Source organism: Pseudophryne corroboree, chromosome 1, assembly GCF_028390025.1.
Source record: "Pseudophryne corroboree isolate aPseCor3 chromosome 1, aPseCor3.hap2, whole genome shotgun sequence".
Taxonomy (NCBI): Eukaryota; Metazoa; Chordata; class Amphibia; order Anura; family Myobatrachidae; genus Pseudophryne; species Pseudophryne corroboree.
In genome coordinates, this window is record NC_086444.1 from 1,165,911,754 (window position 1) to 1,165,926,563 (window position 14,810).

The 14,810-nt window shown below is 49.1% G+C and overlaps 2 protein-coding genes across 2 annotated transcripts in view; one reads left to right on the top strand and one right to left on the bottom strand.

Annotated features, from left to right (window-relative positions):
- The window catches only part of POLR1A (RNA polymerase I subunit A), a 298,145-nt gene extending 294,488 nt beyond the window's left edge, over positions 1-3,657 (bottom strand). The window contains exon 1 of the mRNA XM_063924980.1: positions 3,392-3,657. Coding sequence (XP_063781050.1) covers positions 3,392-3,468 — 77 coding nt within the window. The 5' untranslated portion in view covers positions 3,469-3,657. The remainder of the gene's footprint in view (positions 1-3,391) is intronic.
- An 80-nt stretch (positions 3,658-3,737) lies between these two features.
- Positions 3,738-14,810, top strand: part of MRPL35 (mitochondrial ribosomal protein L35) — a 34,807-nt gene continuing 23,734 nt past the window's right edge. Inside the window, exons 1-2 of the mRNA XM_063924984.1 lie at positions 3,738-3,847; positions 10,377-10,420. Of these exons, the coding sequence (XP_063781054.1) occupies positions 3,780-3,847; positions 10,377-10,420 (112 nt within the window). The 5' untranslated portion in view covers positions 3,738-3,779. The remainder of the gene's footprint in view (positions 3,848-10,376; positions 10,421-14,810) is intronic.

Sequence of the window (14,810 nt, forward strand, 5' to 3'; positions counted from 1 at the left end):
TGCACATCCATGCTGAAGCAATAGCTGGTCTCAGTATAACACCTGTGTGTGTATATATAGATTTCAGGAAAGCCTCCTGCTTTCTATCAGCAGATTCCTTCAGGGCGGCCGTATCCGGAGACGGTAGTGCCACCTTCTTTGACAAGCGTGTGAGCGCTTTATCCACTCTAGGGGATGTTTCCCAACGTGACCTATCCTCTGGCGGGAAAGGGTACGCCATTAGTAACCTCTTAGAAATTTACCAGCTTCTTATCAGGGGAAGCCCACGCTTCTTCACACACTTCATTTAACTCCTCAGATGGAGGAAAAGCTACTGGTAGTTTTTTCTCTCCAAACATAATACCCTTTTTTGTGGTACTGGGGGTAACATCAGAAATGTGCAACACATTTTTTCATTGCATCAATCATGTAACGTGTGGCCCTACTGGAAGTTACATTAGTCTCATCGTCGTCGACACTGGAGTCCGTATCCGTGTCGACATCTGTGTCTGCCATCTGAGGTAGCAGGCGTTTTAGAGCCCCTGATGGCTTTTGAGACGCCTGGGCAGGCACAGGCTGAGAAGCCGGCTGTCCCACATTTGGTATGTCGTCAAACCTTTAATGCAAGGAGTCGACACTGTCGCGTAATTCCTTCCACAGCACCATCCACTCAGGTGTCGACCCCGTAGGGGGTGACATCACATTTACAGGCATCTGCTCCGCCTCCACATAAGCCTCCTCATCAAACATGTCGACACAACCGTACCGACACACTGCAAACACACAGGGAATGCTCTGACAGAGGACAGGACCCCACAAAGCCCTTTGGGGAGACAGAGAGAGAGTATGCCAGCACACACCAGAGCGCTATATAACACAGGGATCCCACTATAAATGAGTGTTTTCCCTTATAGCTGCTTTTTATATATCAATATATATATATATATATATATATATATATATATCAATATATATATCAATATATATATATATATATATATATATATATATATATATATATATATATATATCCTGCGCCTAAATTTAGTGCCCCCCCTCTCTTTTTTACCCTTCTGTAGGTTTCAGACTGCAGGGGAGAGCCAGGGAGCTTCCTTCCAGCGGAGCTGTGAGGGAAAAATGGCGCCAGTGTGCTGAGGGAGATGGCCCCGCCCCTTTTCCGGCGGACTTCTCCCGCTTTTTCTGGAATACTGGCAGGGGTATTTTTACATCTATATAGCCTCTAGGACTATATATGATGTAGATTTGCCAGCCAAGGTGTCTTATATTGCCCTCAGGGCGCCCCCCCTCCCCCCGCGCCCATCAGTGACCGGAGTGTGAGGTGTACATGAGGAGCAATGGCGCACAGCTGCAGTGCTGTGCGCTACCTTGGTGAAGACCGAAGTCTTCTGCCGCCGATTTTCCGGACCTCTTCATGCTTCTGGCTCTGTAAGGGGGACGGCGGCACGGCTCCGGGAACGAACACCAAGGTCGGGTCCTGCGGTCAATCCCTCTGGAGCTAATGGTGCCCAGTAGCCTAAGAAGCCCAAACTACCACCTGTTAGGTAGGTTCGCTTCTTCTCCCCTTAGTCCCTCGCTGCAGTGAGTCTGTTGCCAGCAGATCTCACTGTAAAATAAAAAACCTAAATATACTTTCTTTCTAGGAGCTCAGGAGAGCCCCTAGTGTGCATCCAGCTCAGCCGGGCACAAGATTCTAACTGAAGTCTGGAGGAGGGTCATAGTGGGAGGAGCCAGTGCACACCAGTAGTCTAAAGCTTTCTTTATAGTTGTGCCGCCGCTATTCCCCATGGTCCTTACGGAGTCCCAGCATCCACTTAGGACGTCAGAGAAAATGGGGGTAATTCCAAGTTGATAGCAGCAGGATTTTTTTTAGCAATTGGGCAAAACCATGTGCACTGCAGGGGAGGCAGATATAACATTTGCAGAAAGAGTTAGATTTGGGTGGGTTATTTTGTTTCTGTGCAGGATAAATACTGGCTGCTTTATTTTTACACTGCAAATTAGATTGCAGATTGAACACACCCCACCCAAATCTAACTCTCTCTGCACATGTTATATCTGCCTCCCCTGCAGTGCACATGGTTTTGCCCAATTGCTAACAAAAATCCTGCTGCGATCAACTTGGAATTACCCCCAATGTGTGGTGGCCGGGCTGTGTTGAGCTAACTGTTGTAGAAAGAGGCAGCAATAACGTATAATATAACAGAACATGGGAATATGTGCAAAGCCACCTGATAAATTTAAATTCTGACAATAATTATTTGTCTATGTCCACAAAAACCATGATAACTTTCTAAGCCATGTAATAACGCTCTATAGCTACAATGACAATTATCATGTGTGCAGAAAATGCTATACAAATGTATCCAAACCACGGATTACTGTGGGAACAACATAGCAATAATTAGGTACAATGCTAAACTAACAAATTGTTTCACTATAAGAGGTTGTTGTCACTTGACACAAATTAAGTTTTAGATCCATGCAACCTCTGGCATCGATGCCATGATTACAATGACACAAGACACTAGTGAAATACCACATCCCTAATAATCATACAGCGGCTGTAATAGAAAAAGGTGCAGAAACTAATTATGACAATAATAACTTGCTCCAGTTATTATAAGTTTTGACAGTGGCATATAACATGGCAATCACAAACAACAACAACAACGGGCAGGTACAGGGCAGCAGCCAGATACCCCTGACATGGTGCAATAATCACACAGGACAGCAGTCTGATATACCCCTGACATGGTGCAATAATCACATAGGACAGCAGCCTGATACCCCTGACATGGGGTAATAGTCACACAGGACAGGTACAGAGCAGCAACACCCCCTGACATGTGGCAATAATCACACAGGACAGGTACAGAGCAGCAACACCCCGATACCCCTGACATGGGGCAATAATCACATAGGACAGGTACAGAGCAGCAACACCCCGATACCCCTGACATGTGGCAATAATCACACAGGACAGGTACAGAGCAGCAACACCCCGATACCCCCGACATGGTGCAATAATCACATAGGACAGGTACAGAGCAGCAGCCGGATACCCCTGACATGGGGCAATAATCACACAGGACAGGTACAGAGCAGCAGCCTGATACCCCTGACATAGGGCAATAATCACACAGGACAGCAGCCTGATACCCCTGACATGGGGCAATAATCACACAGGACAGCAGCCTGATACCCCTGACATGGGGCAATAATCACACAGGATAGCAGTCTGATATCCCTGACATGGGGTAATAGTCACACAGGACAGATACAGAGCAGCAACACCCTGATACCCCCTGACATGGGGCAATAATCACACAGGACAGCAGCCTGATACCCCTTACATGGAGTAATAGTTACACAGGGCAGCATAGCAGGTTACCTGATCTCCTCTGAGGAGTAAATCCGGAAGGAGATGCCCTCCAGGCGCCGCCACGGGATATCCTTGGAGAGCAGCATGTTGCTGCTGGGTGAGTGCTAGCTCCTCGGATAAGGCTCACTCACTCTCCCACAGACCCACACGTGCAGCGCACGGATGTGGAATGTACCACTGGGCAGGCAGCACAGAGGGGTGGGCCGGATCGGTTACACCCGCACTGTACGATGCCCCTGGTGCCGGTGACCAGCATATGCCCGCTGCGGGTAACGGAGTCACCTCCGTGTAATTCCCGGCACGGGGAGGCAGGCTGTATGAGCCGAGTGACGTGCACGGCATAAGTGCGACTCCCCCTCTCCGGGTGGTACAGTCCGAGCGCTGAGGCTCCGGCATCATGGCGGCGCTGTGCTGTGCGACCCTGCGGGGTGTTTGTGGCCGGCTGGCGGGGACATCGGGGCTCAGGTGCTGCTGGGGCTACAGCTGGGTGGTGTGGTGACTTGAGTGTGGGGGTAATGTATGGCGCTGCTGTGAGAATCTTGCTTCCTCTAGTACATTCCATGTCCTGTTACCCCTGCCACTGAGTCTGCGGGTGTGTTACCCCTGGCAGAGGGCATTCCATGTCTTCTTACCCCTGCCGCAGAGTGTGTTACCCCTGGCAGAGGGCATTCCATGTCCTGTTACCCCAGACACAGAGTCTGTGGGTGTGTTACCCCTGGCAGAGGGCATTCCATGTCCTGTTACCCCTGCCACAAAGTCTGCGGGTGTGTTACTACTGGCAGAGAGCATTCCATGTCCTGTTACCCCGGCCACAGAGTCTGCGGGTGTTTTACCCCTGGCAGAGGGCATTCCATGTCCTGTTACCCCTGCCACAGAGCCTGCGGGTGTATTACCCCTGGCAGAGGGCATTCCATGTCCTGTTACCCCTGCCACAGAGCCTGCTGGTGTATTACCCCAGCAGAGGGCATTTCAGTTTAATATCCAGTTAAGAAACTGCGAACTCCCAACACGTTCTCCCTGTGGCTGGCAGGGTATGCTGGTATGAGACTTGTAGTCCCACTACAGGGTGTTTACATCCGTTTTCAAGATGTTTTCTTGTATTTTATTTAGTCTGGACAAGTATGCAGGTAGTACTGTATATTGTATTAGCCTTTTATAAAATGTAATATGATTACAACCAATATAAAGCAACTTCCCTTATACTATTATTACTTACCTTGCATTATAATGAGCTCCAAACATAACTCTAATTACTCTGCCTGGACAGTGGTAGGAAACTATCCATGAAACGTCTCCTGGTGTGTTTTTGCATATGTCTTTTCTTACCCCTTTTTTATTCCATCGCCTGTATACTTTCATTTTAATCACTGTGCATATTTGTATTTCTCTAACGTCCTAGTGGATGCTGGGAACTCCGTAAGGACCATGGGGAATAGCGGGCTCCGAAGGAGGCTGGGCACTCTAGAAAGATCTTAGACTACCTGGTGTGCACTGGCCCCTCCCACTATGACCCTCCTCCAAGCCTCAGTTAGATTTCGTGCCCGGCCGAGGTTGGATGCACACTAGGGGCTCTCCTGAGCTCTTAGAAAGTTATAGTCTTAGAATTTGTTATTTTCAGTGAGACCTGCTGGCAACAGGCTCACTGCAGCGAGGGACTAAGGGGAGAAGAAGCGAACTCGCCTGCTTGCAGCCGGATTGGGCTTCTTAGGCTACTGGACACCATTAGCTCCAGAGGGATCGACCGCAGGCCCAGCCTTGATGTTCGGTCCCGGAGCCGCGCCGCCGTCCCCCTTACAGAGCCAGAAGCAAGAAGATGGTCCGGAAAATCGGCGGCATGAAGACTCTGTCTTCACCAAGGTAGCGCACAGCACTGCAGCTGTGCGCCATTGCTCCTCTCACACACTTCACACTCCGGTCACTGAGGGTGCAGGGCGCTGGGGGGGGCGCCCTGAGGCAGCAATAAAAACACCTTGGCTGGCTAAAATACCTCAATATATGGCCCCAGGGGCTATATATGAGGTAAATACCCCTGCCAGAATTCCATAAAAAACGGGAGAATAGGCCGCGAAAAAGGGGCGGAGCCTATCTCCTCAGCACACTGGCGCCATTTTTCCCTCACAGCTCGGCTGGAGGGAAGCTCCCTGGCTCTTCCCTGCAATTCTACAGTACAGTAAGAGGGAAAAGAGAGGGGGGGCATTAAAATTGGCACTGTATACAGTATATTATATAAAAGCTATTAGGGACATAACTCAGTTAGTCCCTGTATATATATATAGCGCTCTGGTGTGTGCTGGCATACTCTTACTCTGTCCCCCCAAAGGGCTTTTGTGGGTCCTGTCCTCGTTTAGAGCATTCCCTGTGTGTCTGCGGTGTGTCGGTACGGCTGTGTCGACATGTTGAATGAGGAGGCTTATATGGTGACAGAACAGAGGCCAATATATGTGATGTCGCCCCCTGTGGGGCCGACACCAGAGTGGATGGATAGGTGAAAGGTATTAACCGACAGTGTCAACTCCTTACATAAAAGGGTGGATGACGTAACAGCTGTGGGACAGCCGGCTTCGCAGCCCGCGCCTGCCCAGGCGTCTCAAAGGCCATCAGGGGCTCAAAAACGCCCGCTCTCTCAGATGGCAGACACAGATGTCGACACGGAGTCTGACTCCAGTGTCGACAAGGTGGAGACATATACACAATCCACTAGGAACATCCGTGACGTGATCCCGGCAATAAAAAATGTGTTATACATTTCTGACTTTAACCCAAGCACCTCTAAAAATGGGTTTTAGGTTTGGGGAGAAAAAACAGGCAGTGTTTTGTTCCCCCATCAGATGAATAAATGAAGTGTGTGAAAGCGTGGGTTCCCCCGTTAAGAAACTGGTAATTTATAAAAAGTTACTGATGGCTTACCCTTTCCCGCCAGGTGGATAAGTTACGCTGGGAGATATCCCCTAGGGTGGATAAGGCGCTCACACGTTTGTCAAAAAAGGTGGCACTGCCGTCTTAGGATACGGCCACTTTAATAGGTACCTGTTGATAAAAAACAGGAGGCTATCCTGAAGTCTGTATTTACACACTCAGGTACTAGACTGAGACCTGCAGATAGTGCTGCTGCAGCGTGGTCGGTGGCCCTGTCAAACAGGGATACTAGTTGGCAAACATAAAAACATATTAAAGACGTCGTCTTATATATGGGGGATGCACAGAGGGATATTTTGCCGGCTGGCATCCAAAATAAATGTAATGTCCATTCTGTCAGGAGGGTATTAGAGACCTGTCACTGGACAGGTGATGCTGACTTAAAAAGCGCATAGAGAGCCTTATAAGGGTGAGGAATTATTTGGGGATGGTCTCTGGGACCTCGTATCCACAGCAACTGCTGGGAAGAAATAATTTTACCTCAGGTTTCCTCACAGACAAAGGTACAGTCCTTTCGGCTTCAGAAAAGCAAGCGGGTCAAATGGCGCTTCCTTTCTGTACAGAGACAAGGGTAGAAGGAAAAAAGCTGCACCAGTCAGCCTGTTCCCAGAATCAAGATTCTTCCCCCGCCTCCTGTGAGGCCACACCATGACGCGGGTGCTCCACAGGTGTAGCCAGGTACGGTGGGGGGGCCGTCTCAAAAATTTCAGCAATTAGTGGGCTCGCTCACAGGTGGATCCCTGTTTCTTTCAAGTAGTATTTCAGGGGTACAAGCTGGAATTCGAGATGTCTCCCCCCAGCCGTTTCCTAAAATATGCCTTGCTGACAACTCCCTCAGGCAGGGAGGCTGTGCTAGAGGCAATTAATAAGCGGTATTCCCAGCAGGTAATACTCAAGGTGCCCCTACTTCAACAAGGACGGGGTTACTATTCCACACGGGTTGGGTACCGAAACCGCATGGTTCGGTGTGACCCATTTTATATTTAAAATCCTTGAACACAAAAATTCAAGTTCAAGATGGAATCGCTCAGGGCGGTTATTCCAAGCCTGGACGAGGGGGATTACATGGTATCCTGGGACATCAAGGATGCTTACCTGCATGTCCCCATTTACCATCCTCGCCAGGAGTACCTCAGATTTGTGGTACAGGATTACCATTACCAAGTCCAGACACTGCCGTTTGGACTGTACATGGCACCGAGGGTGTTTTATCAAGGTAATGGCCGAAATGTTGATACTCCTTCAAAAAAAGGGAGTTGTAATTATCCCGTACTTGGACAATCTCGTTATAAGGGCGAGGTCCAAGGAGCAGTTGGTAGTCGGGGTAGCACTATTTTGGAAAGTGCTACAACAGCATGGTTGGATTCTAAACAGTCCAAAGTCACAGCTGGTTCCTATGACACGTCTACTGTTCCTGGGGATGGTTCTGGACATAAACCAGAAATAGTGTTTCTCCCGGAGGAGAAAGCCAAGGAGTTGTCATCTCTAGTCAGAGACCTCCTGAAGCCAAAATAGGTAGCGGTGCATCATTGCACGCGAGTCCTGGGAAAAATGGTAGCTTCCTACGAAGCAATCCCATTAGGCAGGTTCCATACAAGAACTTTTCAGAGGGACCTGTTGGACAAGTGGTCCGGATCGCATCTTCCGATGCATAGGCTGATAACCCTGTCTCCAAGGACCAGGGTATCTCTACTGTGGTGGCTGCAGAGTGCCCATCTTCAAGAGGGCCGCAGGTTCGGCATACAGGACTAGGTCCTAGTGACCATGGATTCCAGCCTTTGAGGCTGGGAGGCAGTCACACAGGGAAGAAATTTCCAGGGACTTTGGTCAAGTCAGGTTATTTCCCTACACATAAATATTCTGGACCTGAGGGCCATTTACAATGCCCTGAGGCCGGCAAGGCCTCTGCTTCAAAACCAGCCGGTACTGATCCAATCAGACAACATCACGGCAGTCGCCCATGTAAACCAACAGGGCGGCACAAGAAGCAGGATGGCGATGGCAGAAGCCACAAGGATTCTCCGATAGGCGGAAAATCATGTGTTAGCACTGTCAGCAGTGTTCATTCCCGGAGTGGACAACTGGGAAGCAGATCTTCTCAACAGACACGACCTCCACCCGGGAGAATGGGGACTTCCTCCAGAAGTCTTCCAATAGGATTGTACACCATTGGGAAAGGCCACAGGTGGACATGATGGCGTCCCGCCTCAACAAAAAGCTATAAAAGATATTGCACCGGGTCAAGGGACCCTCAGGCGATAGCTATGGACGCTCTGGTAACACCGTGGGTGTACCAGTCGGTTTATGTGTTCTCCCCTCTGCCTCTCATACCAAAGGTACTGAGAATAATAAGAAGGCGAGGAGTAAGAACGATACTCGTGGATGGCCAAGAAGAGCTTGGTACCCAGAACTTCAAGAATTTATATCAGAGGACCCATGGCCTCTGCCACTCAGACAGGACTTGCGGCAGCAGGGGCCCTGTCTGTTCCAAGACTTACCGCGGCTGCGTTTGTCGGCATGGCGGTTGAACGCCGGATCCTGAAGGAAAAGGGCATTCCGGAGGAAGTCATTCCTACTCTTACTAAAGCCAGGAAAGAGGTTACAGCAACTCATTATCACCGCATATGGCGAAAATATGTTGCATGGTGTGAGGCCGAAAGGGCCCCAACAGAGGAATTTCAACTAGGTCGATTTCTGCATTTCCTGCAAGCAGGAGTGACTATGGGCCTTAAATTGGGTTCCATTAAGGTACAGATCTCGGCTCTGTCGATTTTCTTTCAAAAAGAACTAGCTTCAGTACCTGAAGTTCAGACATTTATAAAAGGAGTGCTGCAGAGTCAGCCCCCGTTTGTGCCTCCTGTGGCACCTTGGGATCTCAACGTGGTGTTGAGTTTCTTAAAATCACATTGGTTTGAACCACTAAAAACCGTGGATCTGAAATATCTCACGTGGAAGGTGGTTATGTTATTGGCCTTGGCTTCTGCCAGGCGAGTATCAAAGTTGGCGGCTTTGTCTTGTAAAAGCCCTTATTTGATTTTCCATATGGATAGGGCAGAATTGAGGACTCGTCCCCAGTTTCTCCCAAAGGTGGTGTCAGCGTTTCACCTGAACCAGCCTATTGTGGTGCCTAGGCTACTAGGGACTTGGAGGACTCCAAGTTGCTAGACGTTGTCAGGGCACTGAAAATATATGTTTCCAGAACGGCTAGAGTCAGAAAATCTGACTCGCTGTTTATCCTATATGCACCTAACAAGCTGGGTGCTCCTGCTTCTAAGCAGACTATTGCTCGTTGGATTTGTAGTACAATTCAGCTTGCACATACTGTGGCAGGCCTGCCACAGCCAAAATCTGTCAATGCCCATTCCACAAGGAAGGTGGGCTCATCTTGGGCGGCTGCCTGAGAGGTCTCGGCTTTACAACTTTGCCGAGCAGCTACTTGGTCAGGGGCAAACACGTTTGCAAAATTCTACAAATTTGATACCCTGGCTGAGGAGGACCTGGAGTTCTCTCATTCAGTGCTGCAGAGTCATCCGCACTCTCCCGCCCGTTTGGGAGCTTTGGTATAATCCCCATGGTCCTTACGGAGTTCCCAGCATCCACTAGGACGTTAGAGAAAATAAGAATTTACTCACCGGTAATTCTATTTCTCGTAGTCCGTAGTGGATGCTGGGCGCCCATCCCAAGTGCGGTTTATCTGCAATACTTGTACATAGTTATTGTTAACTAAATCGGGTTCTTGTTGAGCCATCTGTTGAGAGGCTCTATTGTTTCATACTGTTAACTGTGTTTCATATCACGAGTTGTACGGTGTGATTGGTGTGGCTGGTATGAGTCTTACCCGGGATTCAAAATCCTTCCTTATTGTGTACGCTCGTCCGGGCACAGTACCTAACTGAGGCTTGGAGGAGGGTCATAGTGGGAGGGGCCAGTGCACACCAGGTAGTCTAAGATCTTTCTAGAGTGCCCAGCCTCCTTCGGAGCCCGCTATTCCCCATGGTCCTTACGGAGTTCCCAGCATCCACTACGGACTACGAGAAATAGAATTACCGGTGAGTAAATTCTTATTTTTTTTTTTCAGGCACTTGTCGGGGACGTTTTCACAACTTGGAGTGAGCAGACCTGGTATGCAAACACTACATTACTCCTAGATCATGATAAAGGGACAGCAGGTAGCATTTGTCTTTGGGCCTGATTCAGAGATTTCCATTGAATTGATATTCTCGCAAATATCCCTTTTTTTATTTTTTATGATCTGCGTAGGAGCCACGGTGAACATGTGCTGTCTGGGGATGTGATGTCAGACACGGTGGGTCTGCAGACATCGGGTGAGCGACAGTCTGCAGACATTTGGGGTCGTGTAGGTGGACCGTTCCAGAAAACTGGAGCATGCCAAAGCCAGTTGCTGTGTCCTCGGTCAAGGTTTTACTGGTCTGATGTTTGCGTAGAGGATCTGATACTGCGCCATGATCACATAAGCTGGCAAAGGGCAGCCTTAAGACGCCTCCTGTGGCTTCTGCATATTTTAGCACGGCTGCTACTGCATACAAACACGGTGCCTCTATCATAAATCTTGGAATCAGGCCCTTTGATCCTTCTAGTGAAAAAGGTGTTAATCTGTTTAAGAAAAACAAAAAAACCTTAATGTGACAATGCCCAGTACAAATTTATTCAGCTGCTTTCAAGACCCCTGTGTGGGACACAAAAATGCATCTCTCTTTTTAAAGGAGATTTTAACTTTAAAAAATTTTTTTTTACAAACCTCTTTGCACATAATAGTCCATTTGTGGGGGTCCTTCTCCTCAACTCCCACTGCAGACAGCAGGGTCTTGGTAATGTCAAATAGCCAGTACCTTTGCCAATTTCTGCAACACAGGCCGGGACCCCACACAGCCCGCAATATTGTGTGTTCTATAGTCTCTCCTGCGCCAGAGACCTCCAAGCAGCGAGCAGAGTGTTCGGCAGAGGTCTCGGCTGTATGTAAGTGCCGGGACTTGTGCCCTATGCCACATGTGTCAGGGGTCCAAATATACATATGCATATGCTCTTCTCTACATTGCGCTACTGCTATTGCTGGTCCCTGGTAGAAACTTGCTGTTTTATCCGGTTTTCACAGACTGCATTTGTTCTGGAAATCCGTCCTTGGAAAATAATTTTATTTTAGAATAGGATAAATTTCACATTCTTAACCCAGGCATTGGGGTTTCATTTTATGTCTTCACTGGGGATCGGTATGAAATACCTCCAATCAAAATCCCGACGTTCAAAATCCCGACACCAATTGACCGATGGTCAAAATCCCGACATGGACAAAATACCGGCATTTAAAATACCGACATGGTCAAAATACCGACATGTAAAATGCCGACTGGTCAAAATACCGACATGCGTTTTTGTTGTTTTTTGTGTGTATGTCGACATAAGTCAACATGGACACCATATAAAGTGTACCGCGTCCCCTCGCATGGCTCGCTGCGCCTGCCCTGCTTCGGACACGGTGCCTCGCTGCGCTCGGCACACTATTATATTCCCCCTCCAGGTCCACTGGGATGGTAAAGTATGAACAAGTCGGTTTCAATGAAAAAACTCTTGAAAAACTCGCCTGTCGGCATTTTACATGTCGGTATTTTAAATGTCTGTATTTTGTTCATGTCGGGATTTTGACCTTGTCGGGATTTTGAACGTCGGTATTTGATTGGAGGTAAACTGACTGCATCCCCTTCACTGGTTCCTTTTTCATTGCAGCTATACAGTTATTATGCTTTCTCTTACGTCCTAGAGGATGCTGGGGACTCCAAAAGGACCATGGGGTATAGACTGGATCCGCAGGAGCTTGGGCACACTATAAAGACTTAAACTGGGTGTGAAATGGCTCCTCCCTCTATGCCCCTCCTCCAGACCTCAGTTAGACTTTGTGCCCAGGAGTAACTGGACACGCACTAGGGGAGCTCTACTGAGTTTCTCTAAAAGACTTTATGTTAGGTTTTTTATTTTCAGGGAGACCTGCTGGCTACAGGCTCCCTGCTTCGTGGGAGTGAGGGGAGAGAAGCAGGACCTACTTCTTCTTAGTTCAAGGGCTCTGCTTCTTAGGCTACTGGACACCATTAGCTCCAGAGGGTTCGATCACTTGGTGCACCTAGCTGCTTGTTCCCGGAGCCGCGCCCTCACCCCCCTCACAGAAGCCAGAAGAAAGAAGCCGGGTGAGTATTAGAAGAACCGAAGACTTCAGTGACGGCAGAAGACTTCAGTAACGGAGGTACAGCGCAGCGGTAGCGCTGCGCTCCATGCTCCCACACACTTCACCAACGGCACTCACAGGGTGCAGGGCGCTCGGGGGGAACGCCCTGGGCAGCAGTTACTGAGGTTTGGCTGGCATAATAAGAGGCTATACAGTGTCCGATCACTGTATAGAGTACCCCCGCCAGGTTAAAGATTCAAATTTTAGTGGGCTACAGCGCGCCGGGAAGGGGGTGGGGCTTAGCCGCACATTGCTCACCAGCGCCATTTTCTCCTATCTCTACAGCGCTGCAGAGACGCTGCCCGATCCTCCAAGCTCCCGCAAGTACATGAGGAAAAATGGGGGGGGGGGGGCACATGAAATTGGTGTTTTTCAATTCATATTGCCGGCGCTGAGCATATTACTAGCTTTGGTTAGGGTATGGGCGCTGGGGGTGTGAGCTGGCATACTCTCTCTGTGTTCTCCCTAAGGGCTTCTCTGTGGGTCTGTCCCCGGGTTTGTGGACTGTTTGAGTGTGTCGGCAAGAGGTGTCGACATGTCTGAGCCTGGGTGTTCCTCCCCGGAGGAGGTTATGGGGGCTGCAGAAAAAGATTTAAGTATGTGTCTGTCGGCACAGCCGACGGCTGACTGGATGACTATGCTGAGTACACTGAATACAAATGTGGCTTTGTTATCAAAACGACTGGATAAATCTGATTCTCGGACACAAACATGGAGACAGTCGGTGGAGGACGCATTGTCTCAGGTACAAACAGTCTCAGGGTCACAGAAGCGTGCCTTTAACCAGATGGCAGATACAGGTACCGACACGGACTCTGACTCCGATGTCGATTTAAATGAGGCTTCTCTGCATTCACGGGTTGTCAAGAGTATTCAGTACATGATTATAGCCATTAAAGATGTTTTACGTATATCTGAGGAACCTGCTGTTCCTGACACAAGAGTCTGTTTATTTAAGGTGAAAAGACCTGAGGTAAAATTTCTCCCCCCTCATGAAATGAATGCACTCTGTGAAAAGGCTTGGGAGTCGCCTGAAAAAAGGTGGCAGATTCCCAATTTTGGTGGCATATCCTTTTCCCTCTGATGATAGGGAAAAATGGGAGTCATCTCCAAATGTGGACAAGGCTATATCCCGATTGTCCAAGAAGGTGGCACTTCCGTCTCCTGATACGGCTGCCCTCAAGGATCCGGCGGATCGTAAGCTGGAGACGACTTTGAAGTCCATTTTCGTCAATACTGGTGCATTGCTCAGACCTGCTGTGGCGTCGGTATGGGTAAGTAGTGCTATTGCAAAGTGGGCTGTAAATTTGGCTTCTGATGTGGATGCTCTTGATAATATTCTTCTGACTCCTGGTTATATTAAGGACGCTGCAGATTACCTAAAGGATGCGGCGAGGGATGTTGGTCTCTTGGGATCAAGAGCCAATGCCATGGCGATTTTGGCCAGGAGGGCGCTGTGGATTCACCAATGGAATGCTGATGCCAACTCCAAGAAGAATATGGAAGTTCTACCTTTTAAAGGTAGTGTCTCGTTCGGTGAAGGCCTAGCTGACCTGGTGTCGACCGCTACGGCGGGTAAGTCATCTTTTCTTCCCTATGTTCCCACACAACAGAAGAAGACACCCCATCAGCAGATGCAGTCCTTTCGGCCTAATAAATTCAAGAGAGGTAAGGGCTCGTCCTTCCTCGCTTCAAAGGGTAGAGGTAGGGGAAGGAAGTCGCCTGCAGTATCAGGCACCCAGGAACAAAAGTCCTCCCCTGCCTCTACCAAGTCCACCGCATGACGCTGGGGCTCCCTTGGGGGAGTCCCTACCGGTGTGGGGCCGTCTCCGATTCTTCAGTCAGGTCTGGGTTCGTTCGGTTCTGGATCCTTGGGTCTTAGACATAGTGTCCCAAGGGTACAGACTGGAGTTTCAGGAGATGCCCCCCAACCGGTTTTTCGTGTCTGCCTTGCCAACTTCTCTTCCCGAAAGAGAGGTGGTAAGAGATGCGATACAAAAGTTGTGTCTACAGAGGGTCGTGGTACCGGTTCCCCCGTCGGATCGGGGGAAAGGGTCCTATTCGAGCCTCTTTGTGGTGCCGAAGCCGGACGGTTCGGTCAGACCGATTCTGAACCTAAAATCCCTCAATCCATACTTGAAAACTTTCAAGTTCAAGATGGAGTCTCTTTGAGCGGTGATCTCCAGTCTCAAAGGGGGAGATTTTATGGCGTCAGTCGACATAAAGGATGCTTACTTACACATCCCGATATTCCCTCCTCATCGAGCCTTCCTGAGG